The sequence below is a fragment of the Macrotis lagotis genome, chromosome X (assembly GCF_037893015.1).
Source record: "Macrotis lagotis isolate mMagLag1 chromosome X, bilby.v1.9.chrom.fasta, whole genome shotgun sequence".
NCBI lineage: Eukaryota > Metazoa > Chordata > Mammalia > Peramelemorphia > Peramelidae > Macrotis > Macrotis lagotis.
In genome coordinates, this window is record NC_133666.1 from 466,028,490 (window position 1) to 466,050,726 (window position 22,237).

A 22,237-nucleotide genomic window follows, 5' to 3' on the forward strand; every position below is an offset into this window, starting at 1 on the left:
AATGTAAATTCACAAAGAGCAGAGATAGCTTAATAGATGGTTTCTTTACCCCTAGTTAATATAACTGTACCTAGTTCATAGTAGGAATTTGATAAATGCATACAGAAGGAAGAAATGACTGAATTTTGCTTAGCCTACATCTGAATACAAACAACTATAAATACATATATACACACACAACTCATTTTCATTTTGATTTTAACATTTGTCTGTTCAACTTATTTGATCCTAACTCCTTGGTTCTAAGGCAACTTAGATTTTCTTTTGCTATGATTGAATTAGGATTATTTTTTAAAGTGAAAATAGTATCTATAAGATGGGTTTGGAATTGAAATAAAAACCTTCACAGGCCTCTTGCTGGGTCCATTTTATTTAGTTATTTCTTCCTCAATTTTCCCTCCCTCCCCCAAAAAAATATCCTGAGCAGATGGATAAGATTTGCCTGCCTCTCTCAACAGCCTGGAAATTGTTTCTAGCCACCATAATGGCTCCACTTTGGCAATGCTGTGAGACTGCAGAATTGTGTTTTAAAAAAAAAGTAGGATATAGTTCTTTGAGCTAAGCTATATTCTGTTCTCCAACCTTGTATGCACAGGGAGTAAGAATAGTTAGAGGTCAGTAAAGCTGCAGAAAGATAGCTACACTTTTGTATATGCTACTTTTCTTTCATCTTTTGGGCCAGAGTTAAGTAAGATATATTTTTTGTTGTTTCATATTCTAGTATATTTCATTTTCATGTAGGAATTGAATGAATGAGACTTTCTTCCAGTAATTAAAGCTTCTCCAAAAACAAGCAGGACTTGCCTCATCAAAAGCTTTAGACTCAAGCTGCAGATGGTTTTCTTAGTGAGCTTCTGAGTAGTGACCCCATTTTCCTCTTTATTTGTCACAGGAAACCAAGATTGATTGCGTCAGGGTGGCCACCAAAGGTAGGTTGAAATTCTAAGGTGCTTTTTTTGTCTCATATAAAGTCTTTCATTGAGTATTTTTAAACCACCAGATGTTGTGTTATTTAACTTGGTTTAAAAAATTACCAATATTTCATTTTTATATCACTTTCATTTCTGAATAACTTCCCTTTCCCAGCCAGCCATCTCTTGTATCACAAAATCAGAAAGAAAAAGGTGAAAGAACAGTTCAGCAAAAACAAACCAAAAAATCCCTCTACACATTAGCTTATTCTGACAATATGAACAATGTTCTACACCCATAGGCTCTCACCTCCGCAAAGAAGGGAAGGTAGTGAATGTACTTTCTTATCTGATGATTGTTTTAAAGCTTACCTTGTGAGGTTGTTATATATCTCACTTTACTTATTTCTTTTATGATTATTACTTAAGTAGAATCATAAGGGTATTCCTGATGGCTGCTCATATGCAAGGTAGCAAAAATTATGTAATATTTATGGGCAATTATCCAATTATAATTATTGTTAACAGACAATAAAATAAATGTTTACATTGGTAAAATTCAGTATTCCTGAAGATGCAGGAATTCCAGGGCATTAGAGTATAGAGTAGAAGAAATAAATTACATGTACTGGATCTTAGTTCAAATCTAGGATAACAGCTAAAATAATATTGTTGCCAAAGTAAGCTTAGGACTATTTAGGGCATGTCTCTGTAACACCACTCCCTTAAATTCTATAAAGTGTTGATAAAGGGCTGTACTAGAATTAACTCAATTGGTCATTCAAACATAAAAATGAGTTTTTGTTTTATATGTCAAATAAGTGGCTACATATTAACATATAATTCAATACAGTGAAAATACTGGGATCCTTAAGAATATTTTTTATAAATGCATAGCATACTTCTAAAACCTTTATTGAATGCCTTGATGAAAATAATTGGCTATAATGGTGTATGGTTTTTTACTTTTCTTTCTAGTATAACTGATTGGTTTTTAAATTTTATTTTTAATTCTTTTTTCTTAATATGAAATCAGCTTTTATGTCAACTGTCACCCTATAGGCTGTATACACTATTCTCTGTATTTAATGGAGATCCTTGGCTGATGTGCTGACCCTTTTAGACCCTCTGACTTATCTCTGCTATGAAACAGGAATTTACAAATATTTCCTTTATTACTCTCTACATCACCTTGTCTAAAAGAATGAAAGTATCTCCTAAAGTGCCAAATAGAATAATAAGCCACCTTACATTTGAATATCTTTTCTTTTTTTCCCCCAAATCTCATATTTCTACTTTCACATTTGATTCTTGCAGCAATCCTAGTCAGGTGGCACTGGTATTATTATCATTCCTATTTTCAAGATGGGGAAACTGATTCACTGAGACATTATCCAAGGTCACACAGCTAGTAATGATCAGAATAAGGAACTGAACCCAGATAGCTTGGACTTCCATTCCAAAGTTCTTTCTGTTCTAAATGTACTACTTTTTGCCTACCTAATTATGGTATTTCTATATCCTACTTATCAAAGTTAATTCCCTGTCATATTTACTATGGCAATAATGAAATTTCTGTTATAGTTTTCATTACAAGAATAACCTAGCAGCATAAGTAACATTAGCAAGGAGGAAAATCCGACAGCTTTGCTATTTGTACAATAGATTTCGATAGTGTTGTTCCCCCATCATCTAGGTTTAATCAATATTGTGGTTTGTTTTACACATCACTAAGGGATGGTTAGATAAACTGTTGACCTCATTGATTAGCTAATTCCCGTTCACATTTTTAAGTGATTTGTGAACCTTTACATAGTAACAGACAGTTCCTGTTGGCCTCTATTTTTTAAAATAAAAGTAAAAATTAGAGTGATCATTCCATCGAGTTATTTGTCAATTATCTTACATGAACCCATAGAGCCAGAAACCCATAGAGGAAGGTCTTATCTCCAAACAAAATTAGCATGCTCTTTAAAATCCTCAGATAAGGAGATGAAGTAGACTTCTTTTGCACTATAATCTTTCACAACTCCTAGAATCATGAAAGTCTTTCCTGGTTTTTACTTAAATTCATCTTACTACTTGTTAGTTACTCCAAAAGAAAAAGGGCCAAGAATAAAAAGGTATAAAGACTTTCGGGTCCTTCTAAACTCCGTTAGTACTGAAAATATATTTCTACACTGAATCATAACTCTGGACAAAATCACTTCAATTGTTTTTGCTTCCCCATGCTGGCTTTTAATTAAATTTTCAGCTCACAAAACCACCTTCCCAAGACATGCATTGTCTTTCCAAAGATTTCAATGTTCTGAAATAACTGTTGTCAAGTATCTTTACAGAGATTGTCTGGAGGTGGCTTTGTTTTCACAAAGAGCTCAATTTGTAATTTCAAGGAAAGGGATATATCTCTGAAATATATTTTCATGCTATTTTTGCCTTTAATGTTTTGAATATTTTAATCATATGCACATGGATTGTTGTGATATTAATCACATCACATATTAAACATTATAAAAATTAGACACAAAAAACCTATCATGTTTTACTATAGATCTCCGTACAAATGTTTCTCCTTTTAATAAGTATACAAAAATGTAACTTCCTATTCTGCAGGTGTGAATATGCTCTTTGACGACAGGCAGGGTGATTATTGAGTCTTCTATTTCTTAAGTTCTAAGAATGTCATTCAACTCTATAAGCATTTATTAAACACTGCTATGTACATAGCACAGTACTTAATGCTGGGGATCAAATGATAAAACAGGCAAAAAAAGGCTCTTAAATTCTTAAATTCACAATTTACATGGGTAAGAAAATTAGTGAAGTTGTATCACTTAGCTAGAATGTCCATGACTTTGTATGTACCTTCAAAGTTTCTTACAGGAACTTTTTCACTTATAGCTCTACACAGCTCCCATGAGTTTAACAATAGCCCAGTCTTCTGTTCAGATAATTCACATATCTATTGACCCAGCCCTAGTCATTGTTCTGATCTCTAGACCTTGAAACTCCATTTGCCTTTCAGACATTTCAAACTTGTGGATGTCCCCAAGACATTTCAAACTTTAAATTTCTTGATTTCCCCTCTCCCCCAAAACCCATCTCCCTACAAGACTTCACTCACAGAATTTACTACCTTTACTTGAATTCAAGTTTGTAACTTTGATTTATGTTCTTCTTCTCACTCTTTTTTCAGCTACCATATGCTAAATCTTAGCTCCTCTCTTCCTCTCCACAGCATCTCATAGCTCAGTCCTTCTCCCTATTCACACAGCCACCATCCCAGCTTATCCTTTCATCCCCTCTCCCTGGTCTATTGCAATAGCCAACTAATTATTATTCCTTACTCAGATCTTTCCCTACTCCAGTACATTCTCCACCCAGCTCTCAAAGAGATTTTTCTTAAGTACATATCTGAACCTATCACTCCACTCCTCAATCAGTTCCAGTCACTTTTTATTGCATCTAGCATCAAATATAACTTCCTCTCATTGGCCTTTAAAACCCTTTGCAACCTGGCCCCAAATGAACTTTCTTATAATCATTAAACACTCTTGAGATCCAGTCAAATCAGTTTTCTGGGTTCTATCACCACCTCCATGACTTTAGATTGGCTGCCCCACATGTCTGGAATGCCCTGTCTCCTCACATTCACCTCACAGAATCCCTCATTTTCTACAAATTTCATAAGAACTGTGCCTCACAGAAACTGACCAGATCCCCCTAAATGCCTTGTATTTATTTTATAAAATTTAGATTTAATTTGTACATACATACATATATATTCGATGTAATATATATCATACAATATCACTCATATATGAATAATAATACAACATATAATACATTGTGCTTTGTCTTCTATTAGAATGTAAGCTCTCTAAGAGCAGGGACTTTTCCCATTTTAACATATATATATATATATATATATACATACATACACACACAAATACATATATAGATATATCCATATATATCTAGAGTTTATATTTTATCATGTTATCTAAAACATGGTAGGTGTTTAATAAATCCTTGAAAATTACTTAATTGGTAAGTAGTTATAAGATTATTTGAGGTTCCAAAAAATGGGAATCAGTAAAATCTTCCTAGAGAAAGCAATACTCATGATATGCCTTGAAGTAAGGTTAAGATTCTAAGAGAAAAGATAGAGAAGAAAGAATGATCACTTACCCTAGTATGTATCAGAATTTAAATATCATTTAGATAGCTTTTTCTAATCTATCTCTGCTTTGTAGCCAAAGGAATAACTTTTGACTACTTTTAAGGAAATATAACTTATAGAATTCAATTTGCTTTTATATCTACTTTTACATTTTTTTCACTTGGGCTGTTTTTCTAGATCAGTAGATTCTTTGGTTTTACTGTAAAAGATTCTTACTTCTATATACTTGCCTTAAAATAGGTGTTCTTGAAGTTCTTTATAATGTTAGTTTGGGAGGCTACAATCATACTGAATAATAAATGACAGTATCTTACTTTAGTAAAGAATCTTATTCTGTTAATAATTTCCTGTCCAAAAGGTGGTATATTCAGATATAATTAATAATGAGATACTATACAGTTATTTTGAGCAAGTATGATAAATAATAAATTTGAACTCTCTAAGGTGGGGGTGTCTTTAGGCCTGTAGAAATTTCTCTGAAATTGTTAGAGACAACTATCACAAATATACAGTTATTTATATTTCAAAGATTAACTTAGTTTTGAAAAGTAATTTTATGTTAATTAAATATAATAGCATCCAAATCATTTTAATTTACTTTGTATTTATATATTTATAGCAAATAAATATGTGAAATATACTTATATATATGTACTCATACATAAAATATACATATATATATGTATGATTTCAAAGAGGTTTCATGTAAGAACTGTATATTATTTGAACTTGGGGAAATGCTGTTTGAATCACTGTTACTTTACCTGTGGATGACAGGACTTGCCAGACTCTTTCCCATCACGACTTTTAATACAGGCAGTACAGTAAAATATTTTTTTAAGAAAACTCAGAAAATGTATCACAAATAATCTTATCTGAAAGTCAGACATTTAAAGGATGCCTCCTAATATAGTAATATGATCAAAATTTGCAAGTTTTCTATCTCAACTTTCCCCTATCTTACACTGATGATAGTTGCTATGGCAAATATAAGCTGCAATTTTCAAATATTTTGATGGAAGAAATTGTTGAAAAACATTCAGAAACAGTGGAAATATTTTCCTTGTTGATCTGATAAGTACTAGTTAAATTCCCTATTTTGGTGAAAGTTGAAAATATTTAGAGTTTCTCTCTCCACTTGAAAATGTACTTAGTCTTCCTGTTTATTCTATCATTCTAAGAAATATTACACTTTGTTAGTTCCACAATACCACGTGGGATGGATCCAAGACAAAGAAGTATGTTGCTACAAGAATGAGAATATCTACTAAAAGATACAAATCAGAAAGATTCTTTGTTGTATAAATAAAACTCTAGGATATCTTAAGATCACTGAAATATAAAAGTCATGTGTTTTTCTTTATTTCAGCAATTGAACTAACATGCCAAACACAGTATATTTCTATTCAAATTGTTCATGTTGAAGTTGTTCCTCCTTAATTCCATAAAAAAATAAGTCTAAATAAACTGTATATTACAGTACTGAATTTGAACATTTAAGTTTTCAGTATATCTTAATTTTCTTTATTATTTCCTTATTGAAAATATTTCATGAATATCAGAAGTGACTCATTTCTGCCCATTGCAACTTTGTAATTTCAGAATTTGACCTTCAAAGTATAGTAACTTTTAGGTTTTAATACATTTCATATTGATTAAAACACTATTCTACAAAAATTACAAATATTCTTTGCAACATTGAGTTACAAAACAACAAAAATTTCTATTGAGTAGAACACTGAGTCATAAAAATTTAAGCCAATATTTATCATGTGTAACTATAATGGGAAAAAGAAGTTGAAATGATGTGATAAAAGCTTCAAATAAATGTCATTACTTTTTAGCAGATGTGAAATTTGTTTTGTCTCACTATTTCTAGTGAGAAGAGTGCACCTACTTCTAGTGAGATCAGACTAAACGTTTTTACGTGGAATACTTCCTATATTCATGTCACTAATAAAACAGCATTTCAGATCTTGCCTGTAATACTAACAGTTCATCAACACACACACACACACACACACACACACACACACACAAACACACACACACACACACACACTGAAATTTATGCCTGAAAAGCAGTCTTTGTAGCAATTCTGGTTTCTATTCCAAATTCGAGTCTACTTGGCACAACTTGTTCTATAACTTGTTTACTCCCTGCTTAAAGGACTATGTAAGTGTCTTTAGGGACCTCAATTCTCTAATCAAAATGCTAGATTATTAATCAACTCTAGCAACATTGGAATGCTTTCATTAATAATGAGGGAAAGACTATTGTAACATTTTAAACTCAGTCTCTGCTTCATTCCAGCTACTAGGAGCAGTGCTCTGTTTGAATGTTGCAGAGGGATATTTCAAAATATTATGCAGCAGCAGTTTTGAGTTTAATTGTCTGCAGATGGTAGATGATCTATTTTCCTCACTCGCTGCCACATTTCTAATAGTACCCAGGCTGTTCCATGTAAATTAGTAATCTTTCATCTAAACCTATCCTTAATTTTCCAATATTTTTTCTTTGTATCATTTTCTAGCTGTATCATGTTAGATCTGACCTTTTAATTTATATATTTTTTCAATATATGTGTGTCACAACTCCTTTAACCACTTAAAGACAGTTGTTGAACTATGCTGGCAAATCAAGAAACACAAGAGGTCATATTTAGGAACCCTAATTCCTTCTTAGGCAACAATTGACTGTTACAGCTTTGGGAATGGCAAACGAAAAAAATGAATTTATATGTGTTCTTGCACTTAATCTTCTGGGGAAATTTTTAAGTTGCATTGGGGTTGGAATGAGATTTCTAAATGGAAAAGTTATAGATGATTAGAATTTAATTCTAGAAGATCATATTTTTTCTTCATGAGACATTTTATTTCTAGACTATTTTAAGAGGCCAAAACCAATTTTGACTTATATGGGCACCCAAATCTTAATAATCAAATAGGAAAGATGAAGAAGGGGAAAAAAATCTTTCTTAATTGGGAGGCAACCTGCCATAGTGGCTCAAATGCTGGACTTGAATCAGGAAAACCTGGGTTCAGATCCCACCATTGATGCTTCCTATCTGTGTGACCATAGGCAAGATGCTTGTCGTCTATATCCAGAGGAAGAAATGAAGTCATAAGTCTCTGATTTATCTGAATTAGCAGCAAATTTTGAAAAATGCTCATTCAGGATTGGATGGAACCATTTCTTATTTCTGATTAATGGATATAATTTTTTTTAATTCCTTCAATTGCTCTTACCTGAACCACAGACAGAGTCAGTGATTGGTAACTAAACAATCTAATGGCCTCATAAGACTCTGCATGAAAGAAAAAGAGTGAGGGAAAACCAAATTTTCCTATGCTTTCTCTTTTTTTTTTTTGTTATGGTTGTTGGAAAGAAATTGAGACAACTTGATATATTGACCAAGAATTCTTGCTAGCCTAGCTTCAGTCTGGCTTTTTTTTCCCTCATGCATGCTGACCTGGGAATCTTCCTTTGCCTTAGCTGCGATACTCGTGACTCAGCTTACAACACCATACATTCGCATCGCCCCTGCTGCAGGCGACGAGCAACTAACAGGTCAGACATTCAAGTATAGATGAGTCATCTTGCCCATTTCCTTTTCATTTTCTTCAACTTTATTTCTCCTTCATATCTCCTTCTTTGCTTATGGATTGTTTACTCCATTTTTAGACCTCTAATTTGGTCCCATACCTTAATTCTGTCATGCTTGGCACTCTTCTTTGTGTACATTTATATTCATGCATTTTTAAAGTTCAATTCCACTGCATGTTTTCATTGTGTACCTTGTCTGTGGATTTGTTCCCTCTGGCATAATGTGTTAGAGAAATGAAATTATTCTCAACTTGCAACATTCAAAACATGGAATAGGGTTTTAGTTCAAGTACATGAAGATGTGTTCCTCATTTTCCAGATGAATATAATAAGACTTTGTAGTTTAAGGGTGAAAGAGATTTCCTATTACTAAACCAAGTCTAAATTACAAATGTGTTAACTTTGTACAACTCTTGCCTAACCAGTATTAACAAATAAAGCCATCCTGGGCTGTTCAAACAGAATCCTATGTGCATAAAATTAGGAAAAAAGTGATTGTTTAATATATGAGTCCTTTTCCAAAAAAGTACTTGTATATCTTTCTATACCTTTACCTATATTATTTATATAGTGCTTATGTTGAAATAAAACATCCACAATGTAAATCTTTTGAATCACTTAACAGTCCTTAAGATGTGTGAGTGACTTCACTTTCAATTCAGGTACAAAAATATCACCTTTATCAGCTTGGGAAATCCGTTTGTCCATTCCTAATAGCTAAAAGAGATTTGAGTATCAAGAATAAAAAGTAGAAAGTAGGGGGCAGCTAGGTGGTGCAGTGGCTAAACACTGGCCCTGGAGTCAAGAGGACCTGAGTTCAAATGCAACCTCAGACACTTAACAATTGCCTAGCTGAGTAACCTTGGGCAAGTCATTTAACCCCATTGCCTTAAATAAATAACATGTTTTTAAAAAGTAGAAAGTATGGTAGAATTCCTCAAACCAAAGAATGAATAGAATGAATAAAATATTTGAAGATGTCTTAAGTCTAAAGATCAGAAAATGAACCAGAGCCTTTTCCCTGACTTATAGCCATAAGTACCCAGGCAAGATCCAGATGCTGTTTTTGAAGGGAATAATAGTTTTTTAGCTTATTGTCCTTTTATAACCAAGCAGGCATGTAATGTTCATAAAATATAAACTTGAATAAACACCTCCACCAAAGAATTATTTCCTATCATCATGCATGAAAATAAAGCTTTGCTAGAAAATGCTGAAACTTAAATACTAAAACACCCCACAAATAATTCTTTTACAAGTAAAGCAAGAGAACTCAGGGCAATTATCGAATAATAATTCTTACAATAAGAAAATCCAATTTCCCAATCACTTTAAGGCTAAAATTCTATCTATATGCTATATGAATCTGTCTGAGAATAACCCCTGTGTCCCTGCCATTTTGCCCCTCTTTCCTTTGTGGAACCATAAATGTTTGCTCCTCGGAAGGTGGTGATGTTAAGGTTCAGGTTGCCATATTACACTCTATGACTATTATGCTCTATGTTTGCATTCATTGGTCCACCAGTTGAACTGTTTCCTATGCTGCTCTCTGCTGCCATATTCTAGGCTTCACTTACTATATACTATTTTTACCTGTAGGCAAAGGGATATATTGACATTTAGATGATAACCCTAGCATGCTTCCATCTTTTTGACATTGAGACCCCGACTATGGTCAGTCAAAGAAGCTTTTAAGTACTAAGTATTTGGAACTCCTTTGCCTCTGTATTAACTACCCTCCAACCCTCTGTGTACCATCAGACTTGGTGCTAGAAAATTATTTTCAGCTCCTCTCCACTTATGTCAATCATGGTCTGTTCATACATACTTAAGTGGAAAAATTCTAAAAATAACATGGTAGAGAAAGAGACTTTCTTCCTATTTCCTAAGCAGTATAAAAGTTACTATGTTTCTTATATTAACTGTGAACTATTTGTTCATACCATCTTAATTCCCTGGAAAGCAAAGGTGAAACGATGTAGTTCTTGCCATCAAGATCATTGCTGTCTTCTAAGAAAGATATGAAATGCACAGAAGTATCTAGAATATAATATGATAATGGAAATAGACTCAAGAAAAAAATCAGGAGAGTTAGGAATAAATAATTAGAGAAGGCTTCACAGAGGAGATAGTTCCTGAACTGAGCTGCAAATGAAGATTTTAGCCCTTGGAGATGAGATGAGACTCAGCAGTCTAAGTGAATGGGCAGAGGCAGGAGACAATAGATCAGATGAGGGCAAAGTCAGTTTGCTGGGAGAAAAATAAATAATGTGAAGCAAGCCTAAAAAAAAAATCAGCTATTAAATTATATTCTGAAGGATCTCAGATTAAGAGATAGTTGATTAGTTGTTTAAGTCACCTGTTAAAGCTCTGAGAACACAGTTTGGGTTTTCTTTACAAAGATTTTAGAGTGATTTATTATATAGATGGGTAAATAAAGAGAGTGCAGTGGCTTGCTCAAGATCACCCAGCTATTAACTGTCTAAGGCTGGATTTGAACTCAGGTATTCTTGGTACTCTACCTTCTGTGCCACTTAGCTGTCCATAAGAAGTAGTAGAGAATTTTTTTTTTAAAAAAAGGTTTTTCAATTGGTCAGTGAACCTCAGGATTAGGAAGATTGATTAGAAAGTTTGTGAAGGGTGATAGGATGTGGTAAGAGACTGCATTGGTTGTAGACCGATATCTAGAGAGGAAAAACAGGACAAATGTGAGATATATCATAGAGGTAGATTCAATAGTATTTGTCAATTGCTGAGAAAGAGAAGAGTCAAAATTATATGTTCAGAATTGTCCCAAAACTTAAGACTATACCATCAGGAAATTGAATATAAAAGAATGTGAGAACAAAGTACAGAGGGAAGTACAGCTTTGGCAAGGAGAAAGGCTATTTCATGATATATCACAATTTAAATCTTTATTCAAAGTGTTAGGACCTGAGTTCCAGTTCTGCCTCTTAATTTATCTTTTGTTCTAATTGAATTAACGCTTTTCTACTACATATTATTTACTGACTTCATTTGGTAATTAATTATACTAGAGAAAAAATGTGCTTAATTTGGAGGCTGAGACCCTTGGTTTGAATCCCACCTTTGCCACTTGCTCTCTATGTAACTTAAACTTGCTAAACTTCAGGGGTTTTTTTACCTGTTAATGAGATAATTTGGCTAGAGAACTCTTTTTTTACCTCTAAATTTCTCATTCTAGTACAGTCTTCCAGGATGGTATTAAGCACAAAACTTGAAATCTGAATACCTAAGTTTCAGTACTTGTTAGTTGTGCTTCATTGGGAATTATTTTACTCTTCTGGACCTCAATTTCGCCATCTGTGAAATGAGAGAGTTGTATTAAATTATTTTTTTACCTTTCTGGCTCTATAAACTTTTGTGATGTGGCAAGGGAAGTAATAACTCTGTTGCAAATCTGTCCTAGTTAGATGAACTCTGGAGTATCGTATTCACTCTTGGGCACTGCTTTTTAGGAAGGACATTAATAAGCTCATTGAGCACATAAAGAGGACAGCTAAGATGGTGAAGGGCCCTTAAAGATCAAATGAAACACACAAACAATTTGGAATGTTTCTCTTGAAGAAGAAATATCTTGGGAAAGGATGGGAGGAGAAGAGGTGTGGTTACTGACTTCAAAGTTTTGTTTTGCCTGGGTTCCAAAAGACAAAACCCAAGAGAATTTAAAAATAGAATAATTTAAGCTTTATCTTATTCTAGCAAATGAAAACAAACATAGTTGTAATATTCATTTATAACCTGGGCATCGAATTAGATGACCTCTATAGCAAGGTAGGTACAATAATGGATATATCCTGGGACTGGATTCAGGGAAGATCTGGATTCTAATATAGCCTCCAATACCTACTAAGCCATATGACCTTGGAAACATCACTTAAACTCTGTCTTCCTCTGCTTTCTCAACTCTAAAATGAGGATTATAATAACACCTTCCAGAGTTGCTGTGAGCAACAAATGAGATAATATCAATAAAGTACTTAGAACCATGTCTAATTTCTTCTCCTTCCCCTTTCTGACGACTCTTTCAGAAGTAAATACGTGAGACTATGAGCCTATTTATGTTACTAATAGAGCCATCCAATAGAATAAGGTATTTGGCTTGAAGGAAGACCTCTCTGGTGGCTACCTTCAAATAGAATGGATGATGATTAGTCAGTTTTATAGAAGGAAGACTTCATCAGGAATGAAAGTTCCATCTGTCATTCTGTCATGCTGGACTTAAATTCTTTTCTATACGACACTGAAATTCTAGGTTGGTTCTAGTGTCTTCCTCTAGTGTCTAGTCTGTCTCCAAACTAGGGTCTTCTGCATCTTCAGATTTTCAGTGATAGGAGTATTACTTAATTGATTTATTTAAATAGCATACTATGTATAAAAGATCTTTACTACTTCATTCTGAGGATTCCTATCATTTACAACCCATAGAACCCTGTAAAATTGACCTGGCTCATCAAGACCAAGGTCTCAAACTCAGTGAAACAATTGGAATCAGATTTGGTTTAGACTTTTGATACTCCAGACTATTCATTTTGTAAAATATTTGATTCATATTCTCTAGTGTTTCAGAAGTGGGAGGGGAAAAAACTTCATTTATTTTCCCTTTATGGCTTTTGTTTTTACTTTTTAAGGTGTGGAGTATTTATTGGGAAGAACTTTTCATTTGCTTAATGCTTTAGTATTTTTTCTTTTAAAGAAAAGGAGCCATAGTTTATAAACTCACAGAATTATTGCAGTTTTTCCATCCTGATGATATGACCTGGGGTGAATGTGATCAAAGAACTTCATGATTATTTTGAACAAAACTTTAGAAAACAGAAATCAGGGCAAGATAGTTCAACAAGACAGTATATATCCAAGATATTATTAGAAAAAGAGAATTAGAATTTGGAGCTAGTCCTGAAAAAAGCAAGAGAAATGTGTTTTATTTGTATAATTTCTTATCTATGTCACATTTCCTCACAATAAAAGTGACTACACCTAGAATACTTTATTGTAGTATCATAGATGAGGCTGAACTTGGGGTTAGAAAGATCTGTAATCATTCCTGCTCTTGATACTTACTAGCTCTGTGACCATGGTGAAGTCATTTAATTTCTCCAATCCTCAGTTTTCTCTTATGTAAATTGATGATAACTATCTGTATGAACTGATGATAATCTCAGAGAGTTATTATTGGGTACAAATTCGTAAAGTGTTATACAAAGCTTAAGTGTTACCTAATATCAGATATTCTGGTTATGTTCCTTTAACTTCTATAAAATTTAATATTCTCTTAAAATACTGGACATATTAACAGATTCTCAGTGCAGTTTTCTTAGGTTAAAAAATGTGCCTCATTCACTTTGTTGTATATTAAATTTTTTGTTCATGATTTAATACCCTAACCTGCAATCAAGTGCTATGAAGATAATGCCTTGTAAACATATTTTTTTATTTACTGGATTGGTTAGCACATGTACCTGGAAGGATAGGTTCTATATCCTGAAGTGTTTACAAATAAAATGCCTCTTATACTGCATGTTCAAAATGTACCATATTTTAAAAGAAGTTTCCCTAGTTAAAAGTTAGTACTTAAAATGAGCACTAACCTGTGGTTAACACAAACAAATTTACCATATCAAAGAGAAAACACATTTGTAATTATGCATGTTACATATTCTTCTTTGGAGGTCAGCTCATTTCTCCTTGTATTATAAAAAAGCTGAGTTTCTTTCATCAGAAAATGTAATCATTGATTCACTGAACTAGTTGATGTGAAGAAGTCACTTAAATGCTTGAGTTATGATTTTCCAACTTAAATTCCAACTATTAGGCAGAATTCATTTCTCTACCAAATAGGTGATCTATTCCTTTGGGCATCAGCAGTGTTAGATGGTGGTGTGGAGAAGTGCTTTTGGGGTAAACAAAAAGTCATGAAGTAGGGCCAGCACAAGTATTGCATAAATCAGAAATACCCCATGATGCACCTTTTTGTCCCATTTCCTGGGACACATGCAAAAAAATGGTATACAAAATATTGTATAGTGAGTTGTAAGTTAATTGTTTTTCTTCATCTGAAATAAATAACTTTACATCATTGTAAAATGACCTGGTGAAAACATAAACATTCTTTTCTGTACTTTACTAGTTAGGATATTCATTCAGTTAATATTAAGTGGGAAGCTATCATCTCTGTGATGGAGTCCTCAGGGAGATACAAAGAAACATAACACAAGTTCACTGACCTTAAAAGCTTATATAGCAATCCAGTTGAACATCCAAAAAGAGTTAAATATTACTAGTATCAAGAAATAGCAAAATTGATTTTATACTAAATTATATAATTATATTTTATATTATATATAGCTAATTATCTGGGGATTGCTTTGACATTTGACAAAACTTCATAAAAGTATTAAAAATTTAAATGCCCCTTTTAGAAGTTTTATATACAAAAATAGATCAGTAAAAACTACAAACTACAAATTAATTGATTCAAAATAATTTTCTATCATTCAATTTTCTATTTATATCTTCTACTCTTCTCCTAATTGTTACAATTTTCAGTCCTATCAGATCTAGGCTGGGGTCCCTCTTTTGTCTTTGGGGTTATAGTAATTTTAGCTATTATTGTGACTATTGTGTCCCATATCTCACAGCTATATAACAACTTTAATGGAATATAAATATTGAAATTGGAAGTCTTTGTGGAAAAAAAACATGAGTTTTTCAAGAAAGGAGTTTCAAATTCTTAAAGAGCTCTGCATTGTCACTTTCCCCTTATTTAACTCTGATCTCATCTCATTGACTATTGTAGTATCCTAGATATACATGCTAATGAACAAACTCTATAGGATGTCCATCCAACTGCACTGATTATTCAAAACAGTAAACATTTTTCATACAGTTGAACTTTTCTTGTATAATGGGTGAGGTCTGACTCTTTTGAGTAGTTACAGATTTCTTCTAATAGGTTCTGAAGAGTCCCTGATCTTGATACAACCACTACAATATCATTCCACAGATATGAGCCCTTGAAAGACCTTATTATTCACAACTTTTAACTTAAACTTTCTATTGGGTTTCCCTCATAAAAATGACAAACATCCTTGATAAGCATGTGTCTCCCAGACCTGATGTATATGATCAGAGAGCTTCTGATCAATATACATTTATTTATTTATTTATTTTTGAATTTTACAATTTTTCCCCCAATCTCATTTCCCTCCCCCACCCCCCACAGAAGGCAGTCTGACAGTCTTTACCTTGTTTCCATGCTATACATGATCAATATACTCTTTTTTTAATATTTAAAATTTTTCTTTATTTTGGGTTTTACAATTTTCCCCCAATCTTACTTCCCCCCCCCCCACAGAAGGCAATTTGCCAGTCTTTACATTGTTTCTATGGTATATGTTGATTTAAATTGAATGTGCTGAGAGAGAAATCATATCCTTAAGAAAGAAACATAAAGTATAAGAGATAGCAAGATCAGACAATAAGATATCAGTTTTTTCCCCCTTAATTATAGTTAATAAGTCCCTGGTCTTTGTTCAAACTCCACAGTTCTTTCTCTGGATACAGATGCTATTCTCCATTGCAGACAGCCCCAAATTGTCCCTGATTGTTGCACTGATGGAATGAGCAAGTCCATCAGGTTTGATCATCGCCCCCTTGTTGCTGTTAGGGTATACAGTGTTTTTCTGGTTCTGTTCATCTCACTCAGCATCAGTTTATGCAAATTCTTCCAGGCTTCCCTGAATTCCCATCCCTCCTGGTTTCTAATCGAACAATAGTTTTCCATGATATACATATACCACAGTTTGCTAAATCATTTCCCAATTGAAGGACATTTACTTGATTTCCACTTCTTTGCCACTACAAACAGGGCTGCTATGAATATTTTTGTACAAGTGATGTTTTTACCCTTTTTCATCACCTCTTCAGGGTAAAGACCCAGTAATATTTCCGGAACAAAGGGTATGCACATTTTTGTTGCCCTTTAGGTATAGATCCAAATTGCTCTCCAGAAAGGTTGGATGAGTTCACAACTCCACCAACACTGTAATAGTGTCCCAGATTTCCCACAACCCTTCCAACAATGATTATTATCCTTTCTGGTCATATTGGCCAGTCTGAGAGGTATGAGGTGGTACCTCAGAGAAGCTTTAATTTGCATTTCTCTAATAAGTAATGATTTAGAGCAATTTTTTATATGACTATGGATTGCTTTGATCTCTCATCTGTAAATTGCCTTTCCATATCCTTTGACCATTTGTCAACTGAGGAATGCCTTTTTTTAAAAAAATTTGACTCAGTTCTCTGTAATATACTCTTCTTTAAGATAGCTTTTATTTATTTTGAGTTTTACAATTTTTCCCCCATTCTTGCTTCCCTCCCCCCACCCCCCACAGAGGGCATTCTGTTAGTTTTTATATTGGTTCCATGTTATACATTGATCTCAGTTGAATTTAATGACTTAGAAAGCATATCCTTAAGGAAGAAAAATAAAGTATGAGATAGTAAAATGACTTAATAATCTAAAGTTTTTTTTCTAATTTGATGGTAATAGTCTTTGGTCTTTGTTCAAAGTCCATAATTCTTTCGAATGGATATAGATGGTATTCTCCATTGCAAATGGCGCAGAACTGTCCCTGGTTATTGCTCTGCAGGGATGAGCAAGTCCATCAAAGTTGATCAATACTCCCATGTTGCTGTTGCAGTGTTTTTCTGGTTCTGCTCATCTTGCTCAGCATCAGTTCATGCAAATACTTCCAGGCTTCCCTGAATTCCCATCCCTCCTGATTTCTAATAGAACAATAGTGTTCCATGACATACATATACCACAGTTTGTTAAGCCATTCCCCAATTGAAGAACATTCACTTAATTTCCAATTCTTTGCCACCACAAACAGGGCTGCTATAAATATTTTTGTACAAGTGATGCTTTTACCCTTTTTCATAATCTCTTCAGGGTATAGACCCAGTAGTAGTATTGCTGGGTCAAAGGGTATGTACATTTTTGTTGTCCTTTGGGCATAATTCCAATTGCTCTCCAGAAAGTTTGGATGAGTTCACAGCTCCACCAACAATGTATTAGTGCCCCATTTGATCAATATACTTTTATTAACAAAATCAATGATTTTGATGAATTTATGGAAGATATTTTGTTGGAAGAGAGTTTTTAAAGCATAATTTTCTTGTTATTAGAATTTTATGTTATTTCCGAGTTTTGTTTCTTTTGCTTCCCAATCAATTCCATCATAATAAAGCTGTGGCCCACTATGGCAAACCAATTGTGAAAGTCTGGATGTTTAAAGTTCAAAGTAGTCATTTAAGATGTCCTTGATGTATTGCAGATGATTCTCATAAAATTTTTGTATGGATAAGAAAATATTCCAAACATGTTGATATTCTTTGTCTTAATGAGATTTGCAGTTTTTTTTTCATGTCTGTGCCCTCTTTCCCTCCTTTATATACCTCAAAAATCAATCTTTTGCTGCCTAACAATTGTGTCGCCTCTTCAATGGCTCATTTCTATGTGCACCAGATCCAGTCCAACTGCTTATCTTGTCTTTAGTCACTTTGGTGCCTTTTCTGCCTTTATAAGCAAATCAAGACATTAATGTAAGAGTCAAAAGTGTTAGCTAAATAATTGATATTTATGCAATTCTTTAAAATATGTAAAATACTGAACAAATATTATCTCATTTTATCTTTACAAGAACCCTAGGAGGTAAATGCTATTATTATTACTCTCATTTAACAGTTTAGAATCCCACAACTAATAAGTGGCTGAAGTAGAATTTTAACTCAGATCTTCTGGCCTTTATGTTCAGAATTCTACTCACTAATTGCTTCTGAATCCAAATGTGGTTTGTGCATTTATCACTGTGAAAAGAGTTTAGGATTTTAAAATAATCTTTGCAGATCTTTTCCATTTTTTTCCTGTGTATTGAACTGATTTCGTTTTCATTCTTGAATTCCCTCAGGTTAACTTTGCTAAGTAAAGTCTCTTACCAATCTTATGAATAATAATTTTTACCCTATACTTCATCTCACTGCTTTATGAGGCAGTAATATTCACAATCTAACATCATCTTTCTTGGCTGTTCTCTTTCTCATCTCTCTGTGTCTGTCTCTCTTGTAAGTCAAGTATTGACTAAAGCATTTTTTAGGTTTTTATTTTCTTGTTATAGCCTTATTATTACATTATTTAACTTTCAGTATAAAATTGTTATAATTGTCAGTATCATTTATGTTGTCTGTTACCTATTTGTTTCAGTTGCAGCCATAATCTTTCTAAATTATTACTTTATTTTGTTTTTTATTAATTCTAATCTCTGCTGTAATAAATGGTCTGACTCTACATTGACAACTGACAGCAATGACTTGAAAGATCAATAACATCTTTTCCTGTTTGTTAAAATGTAATCAATTTTCTTTTCTTAGGGGATTATTCCTTGTGCCTACACACTGTTTCTTCTCTCAAAGAAATTATTCATCATGTGAAAATGTGAGGCTTCTGTGTAGTCTCTAAGTCCTCAGTTTCATGTTCATAACTTCATTGGGTCTCATGCTTTCTGATATATTCCTCTGTCTTCACCTATTCCTAACTTTGCTTTGAAACAGTGTCAGTATGAATATTGATTTATTTTGGAGGATCTTCCCTACTTTTATGTAGAATTTCTTTATTTTTTCATCTTCTGCAACCAATGTTGATGCATAAACTATATTTAATATGCAAATACTTAAGAGAATTAAAATATGAGATGACTAAATAGCCTATAAAATGATGATTCTTTTTGCCTTTGGTTATTTGATGAAAAATCAACTTTTATTACTCATTTTATTATTTTTCAAAAAAATGATTATGTCATCTTTTCTCTTAGCTACAATTTCCTTTTTCTGGTTTTATTCTTAACAAGAATGGCAAAATAAATTTTGTTCAGTTCATTCAGTGCAATGTCGTCTAGTGTTATATAATCCACATGTAGTTATTCAAGGTCTATTCCCTCCCTAACTGCCTTAATCCTTGTTTCTAATCAAAAAAATTGTTATCATAATTCTCAAAAGGGTAATCTTAAAACAATTTTTAAATATAAAAGACTATTTAAATTCCAGTGGAATTTTAATGGGCAAAAAGTCCTGATATCAGAGGCCATTTTGCTATGCTTCAATGTTGACCTTCAAAACTGGAATGGCCACCCCTTCTTATTGAAGCACTCAAGATGGAGGTCAATGTCAAAACTACATGAAGGGAGAATTTTGTTGTGCTTGTTATATTGGAATTTCAGAATTTTCTACAAAGGTAGTCTGAGGATTCTGAAATTTCCTGTTCAGTTGGAAAGACTGTAAAGTGAAGGGGGGGGGATCTTACTTTCTGCAACTCTAGCTGAATGCATTTTAATGGGCTCTAGTGTCACTAGTGATTTATTGCTCCTTTTTGTTCTTTTATGTGTTATATTTGTCATTTTGCTATGGCAGTTTCATCTATAAAACAGTATAGTTACAAGGAAATGGTGAGAGGATACAGGAATGCCATGGGAGATGGTGGGCCTTTTTTCCTTGCTTTTTAGGAGTGAGATACTGAGTCAGATGTCAGATATTTGATTTCAAGAACAATATAACAAAAACATGCAGTTATTTTTCAGTCCCAGTGAAATTTTAAGGCACAAAATGTAAAACTTACCACTTCTAGTGCCACTGTTTTCTTCTGTGCCAAAAGAACCATTTATTCTCTCAAAAATATTTCTCACTTTGAGTTCCTATCAACAGAAATCTCAAATAATACAAGAAACCAAAACTTGCTGTCTACATAATCCTTCCCTTTAAGAACAGAGGCTTTAAAAAAACACAAATGACAGCAACTTTATAGCCAATTTGTCATTTCTGGCTTTATTCAAGTGGTGTAGTACAGATGTGTGAAAGAAAATGTCAGAATTAAGTTTCTGAATTTAAAATGAACAAGCTTTGCTTTGGGCAAAAAATATAAAAATACTATTAAAGCAATATTCAAGAACATTTTAAATGTTTTTATTTCATATATACATTAGTTTTTATATTTGAAATATTTCTTATGAACATATGAAATCATTTTTGCCTTGTTCAGAACATGTGGTCTAGTTTCAGATTTCATATTTAATTATTATGTCATTGATGATAATACTTAATGTCTTTAAAGTCCCACTCTAATGCTCAACATTACTTAGAAGAGATGATTTTGTTTTATAAAAAGGTTGTGTCAGCAAAGTATTAACCTTTGACAACGTATTTCCAACAAAAAAAGCTAGAAAAACTTTGAGTATGGTCAGAGCAATGTATCTATCGCTCAGGGGCTAGCCTAACTAAATCCATTAACCTCTTGGCCGTAAGGGAATGATGAACTTTTTTGACCATAACAACTCATAAAGCATGCAGAAGTAACTGAAAGCTTGTGATCTACATTTGTGTAGAGAGTAGTGATACCAAAGAAATCATACTCCTTAATGTCTTATTAAGAAAAATAGGAACCAGTATAATAATGATTAGGGTAAATCAGTGAAGATAATTTATCCTATGTGTTTTTATTCACACCAATGCTGTAGTTCATACTTATGAAATGCTTGTTCATTGTTTGACCCTAGGTTTGAGATTTTCTTTTTAATATTGTTGCTTCATGAAAGATAACGAAATTATTGACCCCTTGAACTTAAGGAACAATCTGGAAGAAAAGCTCATATACTTTGCTCTGATGTAGAATTTTTAGATAACCATGATTTAATGATCATCTTATTTTTCCTATCTTCAAAATTAAAATATTTTGTATGTATTAAAATTGTCTGACAATTTTATCACTACAACAATAATGTTCTCCAAAATGTTTAATTAAAATATGAAAATTTTTTAAAATTCCAATACTTTTTCATATAATTGGAAGATGAGAATGAAGGATTAAAGAACACAGAAAGAATAGGAAAGAGATTTTTTTTTTTGAAGTCTTTTTTTTTTAGGTTTTTGCAAGGCAAATGGGGTTAAGTGGCTTGCCCAAAGCTAGGTAATTATTAAGTGTCTGAGACCGGATTTGAACCCAGGTACTCCTGACTCCAGGGCCGGTGCTTTATCCACTGCGCCACCTAGCCACCTCAAGAGATTTTTTTTGAAGAAAAGTTTTGCAAATTTTACTGAATGTAATAGAATCAAGGAGAAAAATCTTAGTGTGGAAATTGTAAGTTGAAACCAAAAAAAATGAAAGTTGAAAGAAAAAAATATTCTTTGATCCTATATTGGAATACTTGTAACCTTGTAGTTATAGCTGTCTGACCTGCTGAATCAGATGAAAACTCATTGTACCTGTGCTATATCACTTGAAGCATCACTTGAAGACTACGATTCATAAAAAGTCTCATTTGCAAAGGAAATTAAGAAAGTCTGTCTGTTATTGTTTCACCTGTCTTATGCTGAAAAACTAGCTCTTTATTATATGGCAGTTTTAGATAACAAGGTCAAGTTTATTCCAAAATCAAGGATACAAGACCCTTGGCAGATGTGTCC

General features: G+C 33.0%; 1 protein-coding gene across 1 annotated transcript in view; it reads left to right on the plus strand.

Moving 5' to 3' along the window:
* Positions 1–22,237, plus strand: part of PTPRM (protein tyrosine phosphatase receptor type M) — a 1,090,562-nt gene that overhangs the window by 714,178 nt on the left and 354,147 nt on the right. Inside the window, exons 13-14 of the mRNA XM_074202077.1 lie at positions 893–929; positions 8,591–8,665. Of these exons, the coding sequence (XP_074058178.1) occupies positions 893–929; positions 8,591–8,665 (112 nt within the window). The remainder of the gene's footprint in view (positions 1–892; positions 930–8,590; positions 8,666–22,237) is intronic.